The sequence below is a fragment of the Sebastes fasciatus genome, chromosome 18 (genome assembly GCF_043250625.1).
Source record: "Sebastes fasciatus isolate fSebFas1 chromosome 18, fSebFas1.pri, whole genome shotgun sequence".
In the NCBI taxonomy this organism is placed as follows: Eukaryota; Metazoa; Chordata; class Actinopteri; order Perciformes; family Sebastidae; genus Sebastes; species Sebastes fasciatus.
Genome location: NC_133812.1, coordinates 7204659 through 7231708, shown reverse-complemented (window position 1 = coordinate 7231708; position 27050 = coordinate 7204659). Strand labels below are relative to the sequence as shown.

The 27050-nt window shown below is 39.8% G+C and overlaps 2 protein-coding genes across 6 annotated transcripts in view; one reads left to right on the top strand and one right to left on the bottom strand.

Annotated features, from left to right (window-relative positions):
* The first annotated feature begins 2352 nt into the window (after positions 1-2352).
* On the top strand, positions 2353-6442 carry LOC141756191 (ankyrin repeat domain-containing protein 9). The gene is made up of 2 exons (XM_074615743.1): positions 2353-2511; positions 4967-6442. Exon 2 carries the CDS (start codon positions 5044-5046, stop codon positions 5941-5943), a length of 900 nt encoding a protein of 299 aa, XP_074471844.1. The 5' UTR covers positions 2353-2511; positions 4967-5043; the 3' UTR covers positions 5944-6442.
* Positions 6443-11586: 5144 nt separating this feature from the next.
* Positions 11587-27050, bottom strand: part of bach2b (BTB and CNC homology 1, basic leucine zipper transcription factor 2b) — a 99793-nt gene continuing 84329 nt past the window's right edge. For all 5 annotated transcript variants that reach the window (XM_074614734.1, XM_074614735.1, XM_074614738.1 and 2 more), the window contains 2 exons: positions 20318-20524; positions 11587-18375 (listed from right to left, as the gene is read on the bottom strand). In XM_074614734.1, the coding sequence (XP_074470835.1) occupies positions 17872-18375; positions 20318-20524 (711 nt within the window). In that variant the 3' untranslated portion in view covers positions 11587-17871. The remainder of the gene's footprint in view (positions 18376-20317; positions 20525-27050) is intronic.

Sequence of the window (27050 nt, the reverse complement as noted above, 5' to 3'; positions counted from 1 at the left end):
CTTCCTCGTGTGCTGGCACAAAAAAACAAAAACAACCTGTAGGACTTGGACCGAGATATGGAGATAAAAAAGAAAGACATTGAGGAAATTAGAAGGAGAAGTAAGCAATCATTCCCTGCACGCATGTCTTTAACACAATGTATTAATCATTGTTATATAATATAATCATATAATAAAATATAATAATTGTAAATTAGTGGTTGTAATGAATCTTCATGGTAAATATCCTGAATAATATATTAAATTCCATCGCTCACTTTTAAGGCAAAGTGACAAGTAACTCCTTGAATGGTTTAATTATGACGGTTTCAGTTAACAGCAGTGGTGAGTGAATGTATATGTTTAGGCTGCTTACACATTCGGTCTGTCTGCCATGTTTTTTCTCGCTGTTATTTTTCCGTTTTAATTATTTATGCTTTACTTCCTCGTAATCTTCCATCAGTAGATGTTGCTCACTAGGTTTAAAGGTACCATATTGTAAAAAGTGAGATTTTCATTTCTTTTAAATTATAAAGCAGGTTTAAGTGCTATATAAATACTGTTAAACTATCAAAACGCTCAATATACGGAGGAATACACATAGCCCGTATTCAGAAATTGTGCGTTCAGGCAGACAGTATGAGGAAAATAAAGTTTTTTTTAACATTACCGCATGTAAACATGTTCTAGTAGAAACACAAAATAGTACAAGTATGAACCTGAAAATGAGCACGATATGGGACCTTTAAAGTACACGGAACGCCTTTACTCCATTTGGTGGCTGATATATACATCTATATTTTTCATGTAAAATACATTCCGACCCAAGGTCGACTGTGGACGCCATGAAAGGAATCAATCATCCCCATGTTCTATGATCGTGTGTGAGCTACTGAGCCTTTCGGCAAGTGCAGACCAGGTTTTACTGCGCATGTGTTGATATGACGTAACTTCTCATATTTTTTGGCCTCCTTGGTCCCCAGTCAGCGGCCCGACCCACACCTGTTCCTGGTTCCTGGTTCCTGGTTGGCAGCGCACCAGACACCTGTTTGTGGTTCCTGGTCGGCAGCCTGGCTGACATCTGTTCCTGCTGAACTGCAGCAGTCACCGGTTCCCTTAGCTGGACAGGCCTCCTGTTCCTGAGCTCGTCCACCACCTGTGGACAACCTGGCTTTGTTCCCTGAGGTCTCCTGCTCCGCCCCCTGTCCAGCTCCCAGATCCTATTTGAACCCTGGCTTTTCACACGTCCAGAGGCCAGATTGTTGCTTCTGTTACTGCAGTAGAGACCTCTTCAGACCTCTCTTGTTATTCAACTGTTATTTGTGCTTTATTCCTGGATTGTACTAACTGTGCTCAGGATTATCCCTCGTCAGCCTGCCTGTCTGATCGCTTGCCTGCTGACCCCTGTGCAGCTCAAGCCTGCCCATGTTCTTCCACCAGCCCAACCAGTCTTGTCATTTCTCTAACCCCCTCTGCCATGACCAGCCATCCCATCTAATCTCAGTAGATTTCAATAAATCAGTTAAACTTCACCCGTCTCTTAGTTATGTTCTGCGCCTGGGTCCACTTTTTAAACTAAAATCGGACACAATCTTTGTGTGTGAATATATATAAACTCGGAAAAAAAGTTTGGAAATTTATGTTTGGTGGATTATTTCTCTGTTGTTACAATGCTAATTGGCATTGTATTTTACATCGTTGGAAAGCCTGTTTATTTACCTTCACAATGATGTCCAACTTGTAAGGATCATGTATTTGTGGGATGAGCAGCACAGCTGATTATGTGGGGAGCGCCCAAGAAAAATTTGCCAAAATGCTCTGCCAATGGTAAACAGTGTATTCTCCTGTTGGAATTGAATCTTGTCTTGAGTTGTTTGGAGGATTGGATGATTGAACTCTCTATCAGTAACAAGGAACAAACAAGACATATTGGCTATTTTACACTTTATTAATTTAATACACCGTCGGGAGCCTCAGTAGCAGGTGGAAGATCCATACGCAGCCACTACAGCCTGGCACCTCCTCCTCATGCTGGTCACAAACCTGGTCACACGTTGCTGTGGGATGGCGTTCCATTCCTCAACCAGGATTCGTTGCAGGTCAGGTCATAATCAGCTGATGTTTGTACCGGTAGTCACACGGAACTGACATTGGATCTTGTTCCACGACGAACACAAAGCGGTGTTGCACATCGTCAGTAGTAAAGGCAGCTGGTTAAGTCGGCATCGATGCAGACTCGCTGTTGGAGGGTTATGTAACCCACTTCCACTCCCTGTGAATTGGTTTGGAATGGACACATGTGTTCCATCAGAACAAAGGGATGTGTGGTGTGGGGATTGAGATTCTCTTCAAATGTGTATGTTTGTTTTTAAAACCAATGAATAGCATTAAATCAAATCAGTACATGTACATTGACAGAAGTTAAAGTTAAACAGTCTTGCTTAGCCATATGCTGCGGCTGTGCTAATGCTGTGCTAAGGTAGGCCCAATTACTTTACCCAGTCCATGGAAGAAAAGGCCAGGAATTGTGAGGTACTGTATATTTTATTTGCCTCATTTGCCTGTCAATTATTATTTTTTATATACCATTGTACATTCTACAGTAGTAGGTATATTATGAATACCATGGTATTTTTTACAGTACCATGGTGCATCATGGTATATTTAACATACCGTGGTATATCATGTGACACATGAAAAAAGTATGAATAATAATGTGATAGAGAAAAAGTTGTTTTTGAGGAGTTCAGGGTTATTACACTTGATCATAATGAGGTCTTTTTGTTTTTACTAATCCTGATGTTATGTATATGTTTGTGTGGCTAGTTTAGTCTTTGGTTAGTATTGTTTCCTGTTGTAATGTCTCCATCTTGTGGCTCTAACAGGTGAATGGCCTGTTAAATGCCTGTTTTGAACCTGTGCTGTTTAGCTGTAAAATGAGAAAGTTTGCAATTTTGAAAACAGTCGAGGCAAAACCAAGCAAGCTTTAGAATGAAAGATATATAAACTATTATCAAACTACATTCCTGTGGTCCTGAGTATTTATTAGTCAAATATATGTCATGATCTACAATCAAAAAGTAACGCATCTATTCAACCCTGTTACCATATCTTTTTTATTGAAATAATCTTAAATGATTTTTTCAGTTCATGAGGGTTTAAAATATTGTGAGTTTATTAGTTTGAATTATTATGTGCATAATGTATTTGAGCAAATATTTGAAAATAAATACTGAAATTAGTAAAAAAAACACAAAAAAAACGTGACTATTGAAAAGTTGGGTAGGATGAATTTCAAATGCTGCTTAAATTGATATAAGTCAAGTCTAATTTTAAATTAAATGAGAATTCAATGTGACTTTTTTACTTGATGGTAAAGGATTTAATAAACAACATTAATTTAAAATATACTTTTCTTTTTCAGGAGTATTGATAACAGGGTTGTGCCAAGCATAGCACACAATTAAAAAAACATCTCATGAAAGGTTTACCTTTGATGTCTGAGCTGGACAAATCAAATTATTTGATGGTTTATTAGCTGTTTTTCTTAAATACATAACAGAAAATGGTAAATTAAATCTTCACTTTTTCAAAAGTATTGATGCCTAAATTGTCCTCCATTCTGGAGTGACCCAGCTATCTAAATTAAACAGCTTTCTCAAAATGTACTGACATTTTCCGGTTCACAGTTCTCTTTTTGTTTTTGTTTTTTTCAATAGATTTTATTTTAGAATTGTAAACAATACAAAGAGCAATGACATCAATACATAGATAAACAATGCATATAAAGGAAATAAAGGGATGAATAAAAACAAACATTAAATAAATAGAGAAATAAAGAAAGAAAGAAATAAAGAAATAAATAAAAAAATAACATAAAACACAAAACATGCCAGGGGTTAGTTTAAATAGAAAAATAGTAACTTAAGTAAAAACATTAAAATGGGAGCACAAACTCATCGTTTTAGTAGCCTTTTTGTTTTTTTGCAGAGGATAAAGTCTTAATATACAGTTCCATTTCTATCTTAAATAAATAATATATAAATAATTAAAATGAGGTTTAACTCTAGCAAATTTGCATTTAGGAAGGTATTCTTTTAAGCCATAATATTTTATGTGTAAAATATTTTGCTAGGATGATAATCAAATTAATTATGTATATCTCATCTGCCAAAAAAATGGGATTGTTGACAGTCAGTAATAATCTCAATATTTGTTAAATTGTCAATAAAGTTTCCAAGACTCTTCTGACATATGATATTATGAGCATTAGCTCAGTACTGCAGCGAGAAGAATTCCGCTGCTGCTAGCTGTCAACAGCGTCCAGCAATGACAGTCTATAGTTTATAAACTACTTTAGCTGTAGCCTCTTCTTTTCTCGTTGTGTAAAAAATATTTTACAGTATAAAAATAAATTCTAAATTATACAACAAATAAACTGTAAGGAAAGGAAAAGATGAATAAAAACAAAACAAAATAAACAAACAAACAAACAAACAAACAAACAAAAAACATTCGGGGTCTGCCAAACAATTGGAATACATTTGAAATGTCTGAACAATTAAACCGTTTTAATCAATTTTATGTTTTAAAATCAGTATCTTTAAAAATAAAAAAGGAAGATATTCTTTTATCATTTTACGTGTAAAATATTTTGCTAGGATAATAATCAAATTAATTATGTAAATCTCATCTGCCGAAAAACTGGGATTGTTGACAGTAAGTAATAATCTCAATCTTTGTTAAATTGTCAATAAAGTTTCCAAGACTCTTCTGACGTATGCTATTATGCGCATGCGCAGTAGCTCAGTACTGCAGCGAGAAGAATTCCGCTGCTGCTGCTGCCTGTCAACATTCTGTCAACACGACCAGCTATGACGCTCTGTAGTTTATAGTTTATAGTTTATAGTTTATAAACTACTTTATCTGTAGCCTCGTCTTACTCGTTGTGTTGTAAGTAAACACAATATGTCCTGTAACTCCACAGCTCTTGAACTAATGTCTCCAGAGCGATGAAGGACGCTGTTTAACCCCGCTGAGGACAGAAGTTTCCCGGCTGTCACCATGGCGTCTCTAGCCGTCAGCTCGGCGGCTCAGAGCAGCGGGAAGCACTGCCGGTCCTTCTCGCTGCTCTTCTACCGGGCCGTGCGGGACCTGAAGCCGGTCTGGATGCTGGAGGACATAAGGACCATGGAGGCTTTCTACCAGGAAGAGGACGCCAGTCAGAGGACTTACACCCCGTCGGAGGCGTTGCTCTACGCGGTAGTCCACGACCACCAGGCGTACGCCCAGTACCTGCTCAAAAGGTACGCCGACGAGGCGCTAGCGAAGCCCGGGGAGCGCTTCTGCTGCCGGCCGGCCTCCTCCTCCTCCTCCTCCGCGGCGCCGCACCTCGCCATGGCAGTCCGCTACGACCGGCGCTACATTCTCGGTCTCATCTTACAGGAGACTCACCGCATACCAAACACCTCCTCAAGGTGTTTCCTCACGGAGGAAGACGGAAGAACCGCGTTGCACCTCGCCTGCGAGCTGCTGCGGCCGGAGGCGGTCATCATGCTGCTGGGGAACGGAGCGTCGCCGCACGCCCTGGACGGAGACGGCCTCACGCCGCTGGACGTCCTCCTGGAGAAGCTCCGGGACTGCAAGGAGGCAGGTGGTGGGAGTAGGAGGAGGCAGTGTCTGGACAACCTGCTCATGTTCACGCCAATAAAGGTTCACTTTAAGATGAAGGGGGCTCTGAGCACGGAGCCGGAGCGCTGGAGCGAGGTGCTGGGCGAGGAGACGTACAAGTACCTGGCGGAGAGGAGGCCGGCTCCGCTGGTGCTCACCGCCATGCAGACTATCCTGAGGCAGCTGAGTCCTGCGACCTTCCCGGACAGCCTGCATGAGCTGCCCATCCCATCATCCCTTAAACCAGCGGGCCTGCTGCCGGTGCTGTCCACTATGAAAACTCCTTTATTTTAGCATGATGTGTGTGTTTGTGTGCGTGTGCGTGTGTGTGTGTGTGTGTTTGAGGAGCACTTCATTATAGGGCTGCACAAATAAACACTATTACCAGTCAGGGAACAAAATGAATGGATCTTATCTAAAGGTGTGACTTCTTCATCACACTGTTAAAAACCACTGATTGGATTTACTGAGAGAGAGCTGGAGGTTGCCAGCAGTGGGAGTATACCAGGGAATAAAACAGCCATATTCGTTTACACTATACCCAGCCATTAATAAGCAGTTTTTATTTGTCTAATCTCATTCTAAAGTGTTACCTTACTAATACTACTGCTACTGTATGTAAGCCCACTGTATCATATCAGACCAACACTGATGACAAGTCTACTGTGTTACTGTTTGATTGTTAATTTATTGGAGTTTTATTTAACAGAAAGTGATCTTATAGATCATTTGAGAACCATTTGGATGACTGATTATTTTTTTTAAATAAATAAGAATCCATGTGATGATCTAATTATGTGTCTTTCTTGATTCCATGAACACATTTGTTGATATCTGCTCTTTGGAGTTTGACAAAAAACGCTTTCTACCACTCCAGCAGTTTTACAGCTGGTACATCGGTGACACTTTATATGACTATAATGCATTATAAACATACTTATAATACAGATTTGTATTTATCGCTTTATAATTATAGTTATAAGCACTCCTAAATATTCATAATGCTTTATAACAATTATCATAAGCCATTATAATACGTTTTATAATGACTTAAAAGGTCATCATACTTCATAATTGCAAGGATCATAGTGTGTTATAATTCCCGTAGTTGTAATACGTTATAATAATGCATTTATAATCACTTGATTGTATGTTTCTCTAAGTGGTCATTGTTGCAAGTACAAGACACAAAACTTAAAACAAACAGTGACCACTCAGAGTAACTTCTGACATTATAATGCAATAGAACAGTGATTATAATCTATCTTTCAGAACAAAATGTAGTGTCATCAGCCTTATGATAATCTGTCTGCTAGCAAGAGAAATACCTTGAATATCACTTTCAAGAATTAATGTGGAGAGGAGTTGGGCAGCAAGTGAATATGAATAAGGAGAGACAGGGCGGCCTTGACAAACACCACGAGACAACTTCAAACGGGGTGAGGTACCATATTTAAATTTGATTGAAGGATTACCATTTGAGTCAAATATTTTGATGCATGAATATTTAAAGAAATAGTCACCAAAACCAAAGTAGTAAAGTGCTTGATAAATAAATTTGTGTTCCAGGTAATCAAAGGCTTTATTCGAATCTAAACACAGACTGATGTGGGGCCGTACAAGACATAATTCATTCTTGCACTCACACACACATGCATTCTCCTTTCACATACATATATTTTCACTCGCACACACACATACATTCTCTTTTCACACACATACATTCTCCTTTAACATACATATATTTTTACTCACACACACACATACATTCTCTTTTCACACACATACATTCTCTTTTCACATACATATAGTCTCCTTTCACATGCATACATTCTCCTTTCACATACATTCTGTATATACTTTACTTTTTAACAGATACATATTTTTTCACTCGCACACACATACATTCTCCTTTCACAAACATACATTCTCTTTTCACATTCATACATTCTCCTTTCACAAACATACATTCTCCTTTCACACACATACATTCTCTTTTCACATACATATGTATAGTCTCCTTTCACATGCATACATTCTCCTTTCACATACATTCTGTATATACTTTACTTTTCAACAGATACATATATTTTCACTCGCACACACATACATTCTCCTTTAACATACATATATTTTTACTCACACACACACACATACATTCTACTTTCACATACATATATTCTCCTTTCACATACATATATACTTTTCAACACATACATATATTTTCACTCTCACATACACATATTTACACGTACACACATGTATTCTTTACTCTCACCAGTGGTGGCTGGGGACTCAAAAAATTGGGACAGCCTGTCACTGAAAAACAAAATTCAGCGCCTTTTGTAGTCCATCTTTGGAACATTGTAGTTTCACCCCAGAAGACCCACATCACTAACATTCGCTGCTGTCGCATCATAGTTACGGAGTCTAGTGTTAGTGCAGTGAGATTCTCCTAACACCACGGTTGTCTTTTCCTAAGTCCTTATGAATTCTCCTTCACATCTTTCCTTGACCTCATGACGTTTTCCATCGAGGTCAAGGAAAAATGGTTAGGAAAAGACGTTAGACGTCATTTTTGGACTTTTTGACCCCAGCCTCAGAGTTTTCGGTTCCAGAACAGCTGATCAGAGTCAGTTCAATCAACTCTGAGTAGGTTGAATCTGAACATAAAAAGCCATCATCAATAGAGCTCTGATAATACGATTCACATGGTGACAGGTATATAAGAGGCAGTGCCAGGGTCGGCGCCAGAGTGTTACGGGCGGACGGGCAATCAGCTTTGACAGGGGGGGCATTTTTTTTCACCTCATAGCCTTTATTAAGTGTATCTTTAACATTATCATGTTTCATGAAATAAATAAACTGACAGAGAGGTGTATACATACTGCCACTTATGCGCACAGGTGCGCACGCACGCATACACATGCTGTTATGTCCACAAAAACAGGTTATAAACTAACACCGTGTCGTAACTGGATGCGAGCGTCAGACTATAGCGCTGCGTCGCGCATCTGACGCTCTCTGTCCACTGAATCCGTTAAATCTGCACTTCTGTTACATCATGTAAACAAACCAGGAACATATCAGCTGTGAGCTCCAGATCAGACTGGAGCTGAAGACGTAACCACTTCAAAGATGGGTTAGTAGTACTTGTTATCTTCCTACGTTCGTACTTTTTTTTTTGTATCAGAAAACACGTTTTATTTGTGATATTTACTGGAAATAACATACGATATAGCCAAGAGCAAGTAGGTTGTTATCTAGTGACCCTCTCCAGCCAGCTGCCACCTTATTTAGGTTTCTGTTTTGAAATGAGGAGATACTGGAGGCTACAGATAACTCCTCAAGGCATGCCCTGCGTCTTGCTCATGCCAGGGTCAAAATGTGCACACACGCAGGTGCCGAGATAAAGTAAACAGGGAGTTAAACAACACATTAATCTAACAGTCTGACTGATTTCTTCATAACTATAATTTAAGTTAATAAAGACTAAATGTGGATGTTTCACTCACCAGTTGTTGTCCCTGCTCAGCCTGCTGTAGTGTAACATTATTCCATTGTTTTATTCCACGATACTGAACAGAATAATCCAAACAGGTAGAAAAAAGTAAGATGTGAGAGGAGCACAGGATGCTTTTTACTCTCTTGGTCCTAATTGTGCTTTAATGCACCAGGTTTGTAGGTCTACTTTCTCTCATTTTTTTCTATTGAGCTAGATAAAAAAACAACAAAAAAAACAACAACACGCAAACGGAGCGGATCAAAACGAGGCTTCTTACTGAAATATTGTCGTCACGGTTCATATTTCCCAGAGTTTCCATAGTTGTCTCTTTGTGCTGTGTGTTCGTGTTTTATTTGAACCATTAGTGAGGTGGCTGTTATATTTTTTGACAGGTAGCTCGTAATAAAGTTTCACTAGTGAACTTTATTACATATAACTGCGAGCGTCAATGCCTGTGCTGAAAGTGTCAGTAATTAAGTTCATATTTTCATTTACATCCAGGACAACTGACCCGGTTTTCTCGGCTCATTTTATCTAAACTAATCAGCCGTTCCTGTCAATATGAGTGACATGAAAAAATAGGAACAAGGTGTCCAATAGAAGTTCAGACAAAATGTCACGCCGTGCTGTGCAGCACCGTGTTGCTCGCAGCCAGTTAGGACCCTCCAATAGGAAACAATGTAATCAAGCCCAAGTACATGTCCTAGTTGTTTCACTGTTTTGTGCTTTATTTTGCATTGCAGTGTTAAGTCCTTCCATTACCAAACTGAATGACTTAATTTTACTTATAGCCTAGCTGTTATTTCAGTTTAGATTTTTGTCAGAAGAGAATTCAGCTGAGGGGGCACCGTGACCTTTTTGGACGGGCCTGGACCCACATGGCCCGCCCCTAGAGTAGATGATAATATACACCTTACATAATGTAATCTTGTATAGACTGTCCTATCTTGTTTGTAAGGTGTCTTTGGGTGTCTTGAAAGGCGCCTATAAATAAAATGTATTATTATTATTATTATTATTATTAATAATAATAGTACTAATACTACTACTACTAATAATAACATTACTTTTTTCATGAAATTTTTCGACATGCTTTACCATGACTTTTTTAATGAAATTTTTTGACACGCTATACTATGACTTTTTTTCATGACATTTTTCGACATGCTATAGTATGACTTTTTTAATGAAATTTTTTGACATGCTATACTATGATTTTTTTTCATGACATTTTTCGACATGCTATACTAACATATAATCTACAATATTATTATGTTCCATCAGTGCGACCAATCAAAGTCCATTTTTTTGTTTCATATGATACCAGTATCTTCCTCTAGCTTTATCTAGGTTAATTGAACCATTTGGCAGTACCTCCGCAGCCCACTAGGTGGTGCTCTGAGGCCCACCAGTGGTCCCTGGCCCAGTGGTTGAGAATAGCTGATTTAGAGTCAATGAACATAACCTGCATGGCCACCAAGTAAATTTCATAGTGGGAGTGGAGAACATTTATAGGCTCCATGGCAGCTTCTTTTAGCTCATTGTTTAGATTTTACAGCCTGCAACTTGACTGTTTTGGTTCTCACCAGTCTCAGAAGCAGACAGCTGTCAGTGATAAACCCACTGTACACTACCTGCTCGGCACCAAACAGCACACAGATAAAGTTAGCAACTAGCTGGTAGCAGCTAAAGAGAACTAACATTCATCAGGTGGACAGAAACACAACTCCAAATGATTTCTAATGTTGCTCTATGTCTGTTGGATGGGTTACTGTTTGTTAAAGGGGACATATCATGCTCATTTTCAGGTTCATGCTTGTATTTTGGGTTTCTACTAAAACATGTTTACATGCTGCAATGTTCAAAAAACACATTATTTTTCTCACACTGTCTGTGTGAATACACCTGTATTCACCAATTGTCTGAAACGCTCCGTTTTAGCGCATTTTAACGTAATGGCAACGGAATTGCGTTGCTAGGAAACAGCTTGGGTCCATGTTTACATCCTGTCAGCTGATGTCATTCACATACACTGCAACAGGAAATAAACTGGGACACATTTAGTATGTTTACATTTAAAACTGTGAAATGGTCTAGATATTGTATATTTGTGACATCACAAATGGACAGAAATCCTTACAGCTAGTTTCAAACGCACAGTTTCTGAATACGGGCTGTGTGTATTTCCCCATGGATTGAGTGTTTTGATACTTTCACAGTATTTATATATCACTTAAAACTGCTTTATAATATAAAAGACATGAAAATCTCACTTTTTACAATATGGGACCTTTAACATTTTCACCATATCAACTTTATGTGGCTGTAGTGTTGTGTTGTGTCAGCAGTGGCCAAACAGATCAATTAATGCAGCTTTGATACTGACCAACATTGTGTCGTGTTTTTACAAAAAACATCCACAAAACACAAACCATGATATGCATGTTTCTTTATTTCATAAAGAGAAATGGTGTCTAGACAAAAGAGTCATTTATATAACACTAGCAATTGAAATGAATGAAAATGGGCTTTGCACAATACCGTATTTACAATGGTTATTAAGTCATTTTAATTAATTAGGGTCATGTAGCATTTAAAAATTATAAAGGTAAGAACTCTTAGTAGAGAATAAGCAAATAACAGCTATTTCAAATTGACAATATTAACACAAAACAGTCATCTAGAAAAATGAAAGAAAAAAAAACAACAACTTGAACTACAAGCTTAAGAGCTATTACATTAAAAATGATGCACCAGAATCTACTAATACAATAATCCATATAATCTGTGTAAAAAGCATGTAGAAAAAACACCTGATGCAGTTTGCTGATACAGTCATTGACCAGTTATGAGAGGTATGAAGGATTTCACAGGTAGATAAGTGTGAGAAAGTCCGCACTGGTGACTCAGGGATGGGGGGCCCAGGCCCCTGCATACACTCACTTCACTTGAATGTGAACTATGGCCTCTGCAAGTTCTAAGGCAAATATCGGAGGTGCACTTGTATCCATGTAATGCTGGCCCATCCCAAAAGTTGGATTAAAGACAAGGTGAGGAAACTCAGTCTTTGTCTCTTTACACAACACCAAGAACCAGTCCAATTAAACCGAGCGATTTTTACATGGCAAAAATTGATCAAACATGACTTGACACCTATTTGTAAACATTTTCCATTTTTTTTTATATTTTTACTCAATGATCTCAGCCTGCACATTCAACCAGGATACCAGATTTTTCTTTTCAATAAAGTTTAGCATTCTGTGAGAAAGGCATGTTTTTGTTCATATTATTTTATAGAACAACCTTTGGAGTTGAAAAAGCCAGTGTTTGTTTCAGAGAAGCAGCAACAATTTTTTTTTTTTTTTTAACTAAACAAGACAAATACACAGCAAAAAAAGGTATGAGCATTCAATTACAGCAACAGCAAATCTGCTGTGATGGCCATAACCAAAAGAGTAACCTGGAGGATCAAATTGTTAAATTCATTTCAGGTGTTCATGCTTATTATTACTGTTACATCATTTTAAAGCTGCACTAATCAATATGTTTTATATGAACAATGGATCAGATGACTATGTGTAATGTGAAAGATGTTGTTTGTAAAAGATTACCACCAACTCCGCTTTTCCCTTCAGCTCTGTAGAGCTTTTTAGCCTCTTTTAGCTCATTATTTGTTTTTATCCAACCAGCGAATTCTGCAGCGGGCATCTGTTTTTAGCAAAAAAAGCTTTGAAAAACTCATTGTGCAGTACTTGCTGAGTACCAAATGTGGGCACAGATACAAAGTTAGATACTAGCTGACGAACATGGAGGGGTGTTTAGCGGCTAAAGGGACAAATCTTTTTCTCAGGAGTTGGTGGAGACCAAAACCAGAGCTAAAAGGAGAGCGAATATTGGAATAAAATTCATCTGGTGGACACAAACACAACTCAAAATGAATAATGTTGCTAGGTAGTATATATATATATATATATATATATATATATATATATATATATATATACAAATCAATTAATGCAGCTTTAAGTATTATTAACAAATCATTTTAAGGGGCATTTATTTGATTCTCAAACAAAGCAAGTAAAAACAAAAACTGCTTCAGAGTGAAATAGAGAGCAGGTTCATGTGCTTGGCACCCTGAGACACTAAAGGGTCGGTTCACCCAAATGACAAAACATATTTTTCTCACTTACCTCTAGTGGTATCTAGTCATGCATATAGTTTTGGCTTTATTGACCAAAGTTTTGAGATTGTCTGAAAAAACAAATACTGTTCACAGCAATGTGATTATCCAGAGTAACAGGACACTACTACTTCTGCAAATAAATTATTGCATTTCTTCAGTGATGTGAGCACCACACAGATGTCCCAAAACCTGGACCAATAAAAAAACAATAAAACCAAAACTCTCTGCATGACTAGGTTCCATAAGAAAGTGAGAATTACATTTTTATTTCTTTATTTCTTTATGTAACTTGAACTGACCCCTTAAAACAACAGTGTTGTGGAGGATTCCTGTCACTGTACTTTGACCAAACAGTCAGTGTTGAGAGCATGCAGCAAGACTCGAAGAGCTTAGAGGTCTGGACAAAAAGCTTTTCTGACTGGAGAGAGCGCTTTAGGGGCCTCTGTTTATTCTAACATCTCAGCTCTACAGGAATATAAGGGTTTGTTACGTTGAATTATCAACATTAAATATAGGTACAAAAGAAATTCTGCTATGCAAAAACATGAATGTGATCATTGTAGTATTAATAGGACATCTTGCGGAGACACCCGGGGGTCTTTTGTTACCATGGTTTTGCTACAACACAAACATCACAAATTGTTTTCTCTATACAGAAAGACATAAAAGTCAGAGTCGGTGCTCTCCAATGCAACACCGGGCTTTCCTCAATTTAAGATCAAGCAAATGAAAAAAAGTACATGAATTAGAAAATGAGTTGCATAATGTTTGCAGAAAAGAAGCTTCTTTAATGTAGATGGTTCTACTTGAGTTTTCTGGCTTCAACCTGGTAGAATCTCCACATGGGTAATAATAATGGTAAATACTGTGTTTTGCTGCAGTAAATATGCATAAAAGAATGAAAAGAGCACAAATCGGATAAAGGGCTGAACAAACACAAACAAAAACCACACCAGTCTATGAAGAACCGCTACTGCTGTGCCACAACGTATGTACTGTGTGTGTGTATTGTATGAATATATACGTGTATGTTTGTGTGTTTGTGCATGTATGGGTCTATGTACCAGTCTTTTAAAAAATTCAAAGACAGGTTTTACAAAATACACTTACTCTGTTCGGCTGTATAACAGAAACGGTCTCACATGAGACGTCATATTTTAAACTACATCTAAAATTTACATCAGTTAAAGTCAGGGGGGAGAACTTCAGAACATTTCATCCAAACTTTAAAGCCCCAATCTCTCATTTATTTGGCCAAAAAATATAGATTTTTTAAGGAATTAAAAATTTTTAACTTCAAAATAATCTTAAAGAGTAATAAAACACAGTAATAAAACACCCAAAGTTGGATGGGGAAGTAGATGGTGTCATGGGATGTGGCTAATTGCTGAGCTATCCTAGTAGCACCCGCATTGGACCTGCTATATCGGGTTTACTGTCCATATTCTAAGATAGCACTTTCTATCAGAATTTGAACCCTATGTGATTATAATAAAGTAAATGTTCATTAAAAGCTGTACATGAACTTTTATTTTAATTACTGACAACATTTACTGTATACTTTTGATATAATTCCCCATTTTCACGAAAGATTTGCCTTTTTTAATAGCACGTACTGTAAATATTCTTTTGTTTTAAGGATGTACACACCGGGGGGCGTTTGTTTTTTGAATTTTTCTCTGTGTGATTAATTCACACGTTAATATATTTGTTGTTTTTGTCATCAATACTTTCACACAGAACGCAAATGCTGCGTAAAAAAGGGCTGTCATTTTTTTTTCGGAACGAGGTCGACTTTTCTGAGCATTCGAAACCGCAAATAAAGGCCTCCACCAATCACATTGTGCAGAACGGGTATATTAAAAAACGTACACTTTAGTACTTCTGAGGATTACCAAACAACACGGATGCTCCGTAGTCCAAACCAAGATGGCAAACTGCAGGCAACACAGACTAGATCCACTCCTTCCGTTCTTTACCTTTCAACAATAAAAGCCTCGACATAAACAGTATACACTATATACCAGAGAGAACTCACTCAGAGCATTTCGCTTAAAGAAAACTCAATGAAATAGTTTACAGTAGCTCAGACAGACTGCCAGATGCTGCCCTGGGTCAATAAGGATCCTGGTCGTTGGTCCTCTGCCTGCGCAAAAGTGTTGCAAACTGTCGCAAATTGAATAGTTTGGATGCAAAATATTTGCAGGCGAGTATTTCACATTTTGGTGTTGTTTATTCGTCATGTCCCCCCGGTGTGTAAAGGCCTTTAGAGTAAGGACAGTAAACTTTTTCACATTTTCAGAAAGACAATATGGGAAGAAATGCTCAATGAGATATTGAGCATTAATGTACAGTGGCTAGTGGAACAGTGGGGAGCCTACAGGTGATCTCAACAGAGATTGGGGCTTTAAAAAAGAGCAATGAATAAAGCTTCACATTCCAATTGAATCCAACCTTTGTGCTAGAGTATACGGCCCTGCTTGTTCAAGCCTGCCTCTAGAGAGGGTTCAGATAATTCAGCTCGTCTTTGCATGTTTATACATAGAAATTCTTTAAAAAAACATAATTTTAAAAGCTCCAGAGAGAAGAAGTTACGAGGCAAACAGAAGCTCGACAAACTAACTATAGGCCTATAGCTATAGGCAGCATGCATGCACGTCACAGAGGAGGATGTTCAAACAAATGCACAATTAGGGCAAACGTGTTACTTATCTTATATGATTGTTACTCAATCATTTTTGGACATCACATTACACTGCTTTCACGTCAAATGAAATCTGAATTAGCTTATTCAATTCCTAAAGAAATGCAAATATAAGGTGTGAACACTCTTTAACTAAAACATTAGCTTCTTTTTTTAGGTTTCAGAGATTCATAGAGATATTTTTTAAATTGTATATTTATATAATCATATCAACAAGATGTTTTTTTCTCTTGAAGTGCCAATTTAAGTGCTCCAGTCTGAGACTTGGAGGGGTCTGAAACAAAGACAAAAATCCCTTGTTGAAGTGCTAAATGGCTCTGAGCGCTTGGGGCCGGTAACAAAGTGCCTGATTTAATATTTTGTGTTCATTTTCATTCAGGATCAAATTTGAAAAATACGTATCTGTTATATGTTTTGCTGCGCTTTTTGCTGTCTCAGAACATCAAATGGCAACGCTGAAGAAACCCAAAAGAGTGTGCACGAATAGCATCTTCAAAAATACTGATAAGAAATAAGATTTCCTCCAAAACAACACAAGGCAGAACTCTTTTTTTTTCACATTTAAAGAGGAGTCAAAGGTGGAGAGGAGCCGGCCTGAGCCTCACGTCGAAAAAACATGTCTAACTTTTTATAACATGCATGGGGCTCAAAATTTGTACACGTGTGTTGACGCATTTGTGTCTGTATGTACTTGTATGTGTGTGTCCACGTGTGTATCGAGCTGATTTCCTGAGTATAAGAACGCTCACCGTGATGGGAGAGCATTCGTTAGGCAGGACAGGAAACAGCAAAAAGCAAGATTTTCCCCCTCAGCAAAAAAGGTGCTTGATATAACCCCGTGAAAAAGAAACATCTAAGCCTCTACCTGTACAAAATCACTGATACAGTCATCATGCTCCATACTATATACATTTCTGCCAAACAAGCACTTGAAAAGTCACCGTTACAACATCCAAATACAATGGTATTGCTGATGAGTGGGAAATAAAAAATAGCCATTTAACCGCCCGCAAAAAACCTTTTTCCTTTCAATTCAGTGCTGAGGAAGGCAAAGGAGGAATGTTTTCGGTTACAGCCTGTACAAAGTTCTTCTGTACAGAAATACAAATGCCAGACGCTTGAAGACATTTTTTGCATATGAACATTTTACAGTCTAACTGCATCATAACTTCCTCGTGTACAGAAGCCGTTTTCTCATTTGTCATGAATTAGGTTGAACATTCAGAGGATTTCTTTTTTTTTTTCTTCCTGAGTTTGAATTGCTGTGACGAAAAGGGCCACTGAGATATAGCGAGAGTAGAACCATAGACAGACAGACAGACAGATAGACGGAGAGAAAGTGAGTGAGACAGAGAGAGGTAGAGAAGATTGATAGAGACAGAGTGGGGGGAAAAAAAAGGAGAAATGTGTATAAGAGAAAGGCAGGAAACAGAAATACTGTTGGTACAAAGAGAGCTGCTGTTTAGGTCCGATGAGGTTCAACTTTTGAGTTGTGATGGGAGACACACAGAGAACAGAGTCTCCACTGTAGAGGTTGCTGTCGGGGCGAGTATAGCACCATTGAAAGTGTTTGGTGAGAAGTTCCCACTCTGTCATGGTATGAGGAGAATACCTGGAGAACAGTATTGCTGCTGTTAAGACAACTTTAGTGTCAACCGTTCAAAAAAGACAAAAACAAAAAGACATAAATACAAACAAAGCTTGTTTTTTCAGTGAACACTGGCAGAAGCTGACCGTCTCAGCAACCCCGAGAGAGGGTTTGTCAGAAGAGTAAAATTAAATAATAAAAAAAACATCCAAAAACAACAACATAGAGAACCACTACTACTACATACTACAGTCCGTCCTCGGCTGCTCGTCAGTTGTACATTTGTCAGTCATTTCCTGGCAAAAATCCACCGTTACCGTCTGGTTGGATAGCCCTGACTTTGTGAACGAGCCGGCGTCGTCTCGACCGTCCGCGTCTCCGTCCGCCCCGTTTCGGACAGCCGAGTCGGGCTCGCTCTCCGAGGGCCCGCCGGGAGACCCGTGGAAGCTGGGCTCCGGCGTGGCCGAGCCCGAGTGGGTGGTGAGGTCGATGCTGGTGGTGTCGTTGGTGTCGGTGGTGGGGCTGATGGGGGCAGGCTTGGGCTCGTGGGCAGCGTTGTTGCTGGCAGTGGAGTTGGCGGGCCGCAGCACGGGGCAGTAGTGGTGTAGAGACTGGACCTGCTCGGGGCTCAGCTGGACGTCCCTGCATACCTCCTGAGACAGGCAGGAGAAGTTCTCCCACAGCTCACCCATACACGCCTTCAGCTGGTTCCTCTCCGTCAGCAGCTTCTCCTTCTCATTCACCTGTAAAGACACACACACACACACACACAGGATATGAGGTCATTCAATAAAACCCTCTAGTACAGGGGTCAGCAACCTTTACTATCAAAAGAGACATTTTAGGCAAAAAAACAACATTTGAGCATTGCGATGAAGGTAACACAGTTTATAGACTAAGTATATAGTATATACTGTAAGTCTAATGCAGTGAGGGCCAAAGTGCAAATGTACGACGGAGTATTAGGGACACATTGAGGGAAAAAACATCTGAGATTTATAGAATAAAGTCGTAATATTACGAGAATAAAGTCATAACTTAACGAGAAAAAAAGAAAATAACACATAAAATTACTATTTTATAATATTACGACTTTATTCTCATAATACTATGACTTTATTCTCTAAATCTCAGATTATTTTTTTTTCCTGAATGTGGCCCTAATGATCCGTTATACCGTCGTACCATAGACCTACAACATGATAAATAAAAATGTAAATGTAAGCAAAAAACAGTTATTCATTTCCATTTTTAAAAATCCACAGGGAGCCACTGGAGAGGGGCTAAAGAGCCGCATGTGGCTCCGGAGCCGCAGGTTGTAGACCCCTGCTCTAGTACTACCTACGTCTGTGCATTGGCAAGAGTCTGGCGATACAATAACGTATCATGATACAGGGGGTGTGATTCAATATATTGCGATACAGTAAGCAAGGAGATTTTTTTACGTCTAATTTTAGGAAAACTGTCATAGCTTAAAGTACACACCACCATATGCATCAAATCTGAATGCAATCAGAACACCGGGATCTGCATTTATCATGTTACCCTGTAACCAACATCATAGTACGAGACATAATTCATTCTTGCACTCACACACACACACACATTCTCCTTTCAAATACATATATTTTCACTCGCACAAGAATATATGTATATAACTTTCTGTCATATCTGCTAAAAACTGTCACCATATCCTGACAGCAGTACACGAGACAGATAATCTGTGTCCTCCTAAGCTTTTAACGGTATTTGTAAGATTTCACCACACCCAAAGAAACCACGTTTCATGATTCACCGACCGCAGATCAGGTCAGATCAGTCGGTGCCAAAACCGTTCCTGCTCGGATGAGTGAAAAGCTTTGTTCTTGGGCCAAAAAATGCGAATGAAGCCAATGTTATGATCGTAGTGTTTCACATAATGAAATCTTGCTTTGTCATTGGTTGGATAGTTTACTTGTCTGTCATGTAAAAATGTGACTGTGTGATTATTTCCTGATGGGACTGGAGGAGAGAAATTGTAGGATATTGTTGCAGTTCCTTCTTAATGCCAGCAGAGGTAGACAAAGTTCTTATAGGCATCCATGTACAATCCATTGCACAAAACAAAGACTATTCTATCCCCCATCACTTCCATTGGAAGGGACCTTTTAATGTCCAGTGCGAACAAGAGGAAACCTGCTCCAATGTTCATATGGACAACTGACTATTGTTTTAAGGCAGACTTGAAAACAATATGTGAACAGCTGTATTATGAGGTGATCAGTTATCAGGTTGGAAATGATTGTCATCACACAGCTGGAGCAGGCCAGTCTGTGAGTGCTCTGATCTGCATCTTATGTATGTAAGGTGCTTTACAATAAAAGGTGTATTGTTATTACTCTCATGGGACTTTGACATTTCCGAACAAACCCAAACCAAACCTATCAGAGAAAAAGATTGTTGCCTGCAGATTGAAGCAGAGCTTCACCAACCCACACACTCAGCATGGCGACCAGAGGGCACTCTATGGAGCTGCTCTAAACAACGCCAGCCCATCTGTGAACAAGTATTTCATCACATCCATCATTTTCCTTTTGCTTTGCTCAGGTGGTGTCGGTTGAGGTCACTTATTCCTGGAGACGAGGTGTTTGATGGACAGAGGACAGTTGGTGACAGTAAGTATTGGTTTGGAAACGGTTGACTCACCAGTTTTCTGATCTCACACTCCAGGTTCATGATGCAGTCGAGCTTCCTCTTGCGGCAGCGCTGCGCCGCGATGCGGTTCTTACTCCTCCGCCTCACATCGTGGATAAACTCGAGCTGCTCCGAGGTCAGTTTGTGCATTTTCACCAACATTTGGAAGTCGTTCCGTGGAAGATTTGTGATTTGATCTACAGGGAAAGGCAGCTTCACCTGGAAAAGGAAGAAAACGTCCAGACATTATGTATAACATTAATTGTCATGTGTTTATTATAGAACATTAATTAAAGGTGGACGGAAGTATACATAATGTCCATTTTTCTTTTGTATGGAGTCTGAAGTGTGCCGCTGGAATAATTATAGACATTTGGCAATACAAAATAATTCATGTATAGACGCAATTATGAATTGATGTCTGAATTAAATTAAGGATGCATTATTGAACTCAAAGAAAAGAAAATTATTACATTTGCCAACCTGGAAACAGTGAGATGAAATCTGACACAGGAATCTGTGAAATCTGTGTGAGTTTACAATGCAAGGCAAGATTTGATCTATTCTTTGATTTTACTTTGAGTTTATAAATATTTGCAGAGCAACTTCACACCCCATCTGCTATTTGCACCGCCTTCACATCACCAACGTTGTTTCAACGTTTTAACAACCTCAGGAGGAGGTTGTATTATACAAATGCACATATATTACACGTGGTGGGTTTTCCAGAGGGGATCCTGATATTTTTTTTAGACCCGATATCTTTACATTTGCCTAAAATGCGCCTGATTTCTCCCGAATTATATAACTGGAAGCGTGGCAGATGGAACACACGTGACTTTGGGAAATAATGACTGGATTTTCTTTTTTTCAGAGAATGTGAACACCATGGATTGGGACAAAAAACGTTTTATAAAAATAAAATAAACAGTTATAATTTACTAAGTCACACAGACTAGCTTTTTTTTTTTTTACATTTATCAATTTATTAATTGATTTCAATTAAACACATTTGAAGTTTATTTTGGTGGCGCTCAGTGGACTCCGTACCTTGGGAGCCGCAGTCACTTTTACGTGATTCGCATCTCAATTTCAAAACAAAGAACAACAAAAACATCTCTAACTTAATCAACATCTCCTGTGTGATTTAATGGGGGGAGATTAAATTAACGATGAGACGGTGAGTCAATGTATCACTGTGCCCGTTTACTGTAGGACAGTTACCAAACTTGACCACAAGATGGCAAAAGAGCACTGCTGCAGGTGCCTCACCGAGCGGGGACTCAGTGAGCCTCCAGCTCCCTCCACCTTACATTTAACATGTAGCACATTCTCAAGCAGAGGGGGAAAAGGTGATCCAAGAAAAGAGTCCCTCTCCATCTGTCCCTTAGCACCTGGAAAGGTGCCAGTATGACAGATTGAGGGGGGCAGTGACTTGTCAACCTGATCTAAAATCAGTGTCAGGTGATTTCTGCGGGGCATCAATATCTAGCAGCGTCCTTCACAGGCTGCAGAACAAAAGAATTAGTGGAATAAACGCAGCAGTGATTTTAGAAAACCAAAAATCAGAAAGCTGTGTGGTGTTCTCTTCATTGATACGACACCACATCAAGGTTGTGTGTGTGTTTATTCTCTTTTTCTCAGTTTGGAGAGAGCAACAATAAGTCGGCCTCTCTCCCTCAGGTGATGGCAAACCTTATGATAAGCACATCACAGGCAGATCCACCCCAGCGGTATCTGTGTGCACCAGGGATCTGCAGCTTTAGGCAAGCGAGTGAAGCAGTGGAGGCACAACAAAGAGCCAGAGGAAGACAGCCGGAGAGCTTGGCAGAGATGAGAGGAGCTGCAGCTCTCTTTCTCCGCTCCCTTTCCCTTTTCCTTCCCCGTGGCTGCCTCTGAGGAGTGCAGGAAGTCAAACAAAGGAGGAAGAGAGGAGAGAAGGGGAGCGAGCGATGCGACTCCACACTCTCCACTCTACCTGACTGCTCAAGCCGGGGCCAGATGCTCCCCGGAGACCCTGAACCGCTCAGATGACTACAGCCATAGAGGCTGCGGTATAGAGGTGGCTCGGCTCTGTTTCTCCCACCAGACGGTACACAGCGGTGGAGATAAAGCAAGGTGCCTACTCATGACAGAATCAAAAATTACTCCTCAGCGAAGAGCAAATGTAGATGTCAATCTGTCCCTGAGAGAGAAAATGGCTTTAGTTTCCTCATTAGAAGTGCAGCCCTCTGAGCCGCCGGGAGCCCTATTTCTCATCTCTGCTCGACATCTGCATGCAGACATATGAATAAATAATGACCTGAGCTTTCAAGGCCACACTCGGCTCTCGCTACTTTGCCAGGGCATGGCAACTCCACCCTCAAAGAGAGGAGCGGGGGGAAAGCTATAAACCATCCGCTTTCATCTGAAGCAGAGGAGAAGATGACTCCGTGTACCATAATGCACGGCGCTTACAGAGGCGTGAGCTTTCTCCCTCTGCCGAGACAGGGTCCGATGGGATCTTTTGGCCCAAACCAGGCTAGAAAAACAAGGCAAAGGAGACGCTGCGACCTTGTGATGGTTTCTTTCTCCCCCCCTTCATCCACCAGTCACCGGTACGCAGGGGACGGCTAAATTTAACCGCTTCACCACGAGACCCAGTTCAGCAGCAGGGCTGGGATGACAGAGTATACGCCTCGGCAGTGGTCATAAATTCACACCCAACTGTTCTGGATTTACATCTTTCTCAGTTCTCGTCATTCCTCCTCCCTATACCAGCAGTCACTCTCTGTCTCTGGGTCATTATGGGGTACGGAGTGAACAGTCGGGCTCTTCTGTTATCAGGACCAGCGCTGCTTCAAAGTGTCAAATTCAGGCTCAAAATACTATTTATATAAGTGAAAAATTCAGTTAAAGGGGTGAGATTATCATTTTGTTACCTGCTGAAGGATTTTTTTCATTCAATACAGGTTCTGGTTTATTACAGCTGGGGTTTTACTCTTGTGAACTGTGGATAAAATCTTCTTTTTTTGTCCAATTGGACTTCTTTTTAGCAATGTAGGTTACAATGTTAAAGGTCCCATATTATAAAAAGTGAGATTTTCAGGTCTTTTATATTATAAAGCAGGTCTAAGTTTTTTATAAATACTGTTAAACTATCAAAATGCTCAATATATGGAGAAATACACACAGCCCGTATTCAGAAATTGTGCGTTTGAAACAAGCCGTTAGGATTACTGTCCTTTTGTGATGTCACAAATATACAATTTGTAGATTGTTACAGGGTTTTAAACATAAACATTCTAAATGTGTCCCAGTTTATTTCCTGTTGCAGTGTATGTAAATAACATCAGCTGACAGGATGTGCATGGACCCAAACTGTTGCCTAGCAACGCAATTCCGTTGCAATTCCGTTGAAATACCACTAAAATGGAGCGTTTCAGACAGAGGGTGAATACAGGTTTATTCAGGCAGACAGTATGAGGAAAATAAAGTTTTTTTTTAACATTACAGCATGTAAACATGTTCTAGCAGAAACACAAAATACAAGTATGAACCTGAAAATGAGCACGATATGGGACCTTTAAATGTAACCCTGCTGGAGACACTAAGATGACTAAGCTGCTGTTTGACAAGAAATAGTTCCAGCATATAGATTTAACAAACAAGGCAACATGTTTAAATAAGTGATCTTTAAGTGATGGTAGGTGTATTTTTGAACTTTAGACAGAGCCAGGCTAGCTGTTTCCTCCTGCTTCCAGTCTCTATACAGACTGACAGTCTGTCCGCGGTGGGCTGGTCGCCGCTGGAGTCTGAGCTGAAAGAATTTCTGCAAGCATTAAGAATAACTATATAGAAATAGCCAATACCTTCTCGCTGGTGGTCTCGTTTACTTATGGAGGTCATATGGAGGATTAGATTGAGAATGTGTCATAACCAGTTAAAAGTTCCTCATAGTAACTTTAACACACAGACGTGAGATTGATATCAGTCCTCTCATCTCACTCTCAGAAAGAAAGCAAATAAACCTATTCCCCTATTCTTAGAGCGTCCCTTTAAAACCACATTATTATTATATTCTTGCTGCATAAAATGATCTAATCCAATCCTGTCCGATTTTTCACTAAAAAAACAACTTTTAAATTTGAATTGCAGATGTGAGGACTGGCTAAGTAGGATATTTGTGCAGTGTGTGTGAGGATGCAGCAGGTGGAGACCTGAGGTGGGACAGTTCGGTTCGATGGATGACCCCGGGCTGCCAGGAGGTCACTGTTCTCTGCGCTCACCTGTAGTCTCTTGACCTGCTGACTTCACACAGACTCTGTGGGGCTATCAACACTCGGATGTTTCCTCTGACGGTTTGAGGTATTTTCTAAAACGATTGCTGCTTGACACCTCTGGTCTATAGGTCTGTGTAATACTTGTCCCTTATCTCATCCAAACTAAATGAGACCTTATCTCGTAACATGAGCTTTACGAATCGGCACATTTGAGCTTCATGCTATCTCTGTAATTAACCCTGTTACATCTCACATGCTTGTAAATGGGTTTATAAAGAAGCATCACAAGCTGAGTCAGATCTTAAATGAAGATAATGCGGAGAGGTTTGGTAGTTCTGTCCCGAGGGTTAAAGTAATAATCTGCAACATTTTCAGATAAATAAACTGTTTTGCTGCTGTCTGGCTGAATAATGTAGCCTGTACTAGGTTCATAAAAAGCATTTTTTGTTTAAGAAGCATTCAGTGTCATGTAGAGATGTAGAGATATCCGTAGACATATCATCTAATCCTTCACTGGCAGCAGCATCTGCAGTTTCTTTATACACATAAGAAGAAATGTGCAGTTATTTAAAAAAAAAAAAGTGTCAAACTTCATCAACAGAAAATCTAAAAAACATCAACACTACACCAAAACCTGCAGTACTGGACACATTGTTCGATGGCCAAGTTATTTCTGGGAATCTAAGTGCAAAAACACCACAGCACGAGCCGCCAAGCTGCGACGACGCAGCCAAAATCAGCACAACAAGAATCTCGCAGATTACCGCTGTGAGGTAGCTGGACGCTAAACGTCTCAGTTCTTCCAGGACTACCACAGGATGTAAGGCCCTGCCGAGGAATAGGGTTGTTTCTGTGCCCCGGCTGGCCCTGAGGGCCCACGTACTATACTGTAACTCAGCACCAATTCACACACACTCTACTCTGCAGACACGACAAATAAGAGAGCAAAAATATCTTCTATATTTGTCCCACAGCGTATACGCTAGAGGGGCGATTTGGGAGGGTAAAGAAGAGAGCGCTGTATCTCATCACCTTGATAATACATTTTTTTTGTGAATGCATCAAGCTAGATAAATATAGACCTCACAGTGAAATGTTTGGGTAAATAGCACTCCTTTTAACAAGTCTCCCTCTGCGTGAAACACACACACAGCAGAAATTGTGCATTTGAAAAAAGCCGTTGTGTTGTGATGTCACAAATGTACAATATTTAGACCGTTTCACGGTTTTAAACGTAAACATTCTAAATGTGTCCCAGTTTATTTCCTGTTGCGGTGTATGTGAATAACATCAGCTGACAGGAAATAAACATGGACCCAAACTGTTGCCTAGCAACGCAATTCCGTTGCAATTCTCTTGAAATGCACTAAAACGGAGCTTTTCTGACAGAGGGTAAATACAGGTATATTCAGGCAGACAGTATGGGGAAAGTATGAACCTGAAAATGAGCATGATATGGGACCTTTAATATGCAACATCCCTTGTTAAATACAAATTTTAAGAGGGAAAAGAATGGGCAAACATCCCCATAATGTTGAACTTGAATAAGCCTCCTTCACATATCACACAGTGTGTGGCAGATAAGATGTATAAGAACATATCTTTTCCAGCTAACACTGATGTTGTCATATTGCTTTAACAAAAGACCCATAGTGCCATAGTGGGATGAAAGGGGAACATCAGTTACTAGGATTTCATCTGACATCTTCTACCATTATCACTATCATTGGATATGACTGAAACAAGTAAACAGCTAACATGAATGGCACGGCAGACTCAGACCACAGCCACATCATATCTAGAGTAGAGCGAAGGTTTCTCTGGCATCGTGCACGGGTAGCAGGACTGATATTAAGGTCTGTGCACTTCCTGTCACACGTTCATTCTATTTCATGTTTTGCCTGATAGCGAAAAAAACAACAAACAAACAATGTGCTGATGTATCAGGACTACTTCCTCATTCCTCCCACTCGCGAGATGAGATCAATATTTTTACCGCTGTGGCCAGACAATACGGCAGAATGAGCTCAACGCCTACACTGCAACACACAGGAGCCGGAGCTCTGAGAGACACAAAGAGGGAAGGAGACAGACTGCTGCAGCCGTGTAAGAGATGCATGACACATTCTCAGCTGGTGGCAGCGGCGAGGATCTTAGTACTCAAACTCTCTTTCTTCAGCGCTGTCCATATAGCTGTGACCTTGTCATGGGTCTGCTGGGTAGCTAAGGCAAAAGAGCTGAAATCAAGGCCATAACAGTAAGCCAGTTTGCACTAAATTTTGGCAAGGAAAAAAATTGGCATGGCCATTTTCAAAGGGGTCCCTTGACCTGTGACCTCAAGATATGTGAATGGAAATGGGTTCTATGGGGACCCACGAGTCTCCCCTTTAGAGACGTATATATGTCTCGGATGCAGTGACACAAAACGGAGCATTTGGAGACAACTCTGCATCAGTAAAAGCTCCAAAAGCGTGTGGTGAGGA

What these genes read in the sequence shown, in the direction of transcription:
- LOC141756191 (XM_074615743.1), top strand. Translation starts at nt 5,044, where the DNA reads ATGGCGTCTCTAGCCGTCAGCTCGGCGGCTCAGAGCAGCGGGAAGCAC.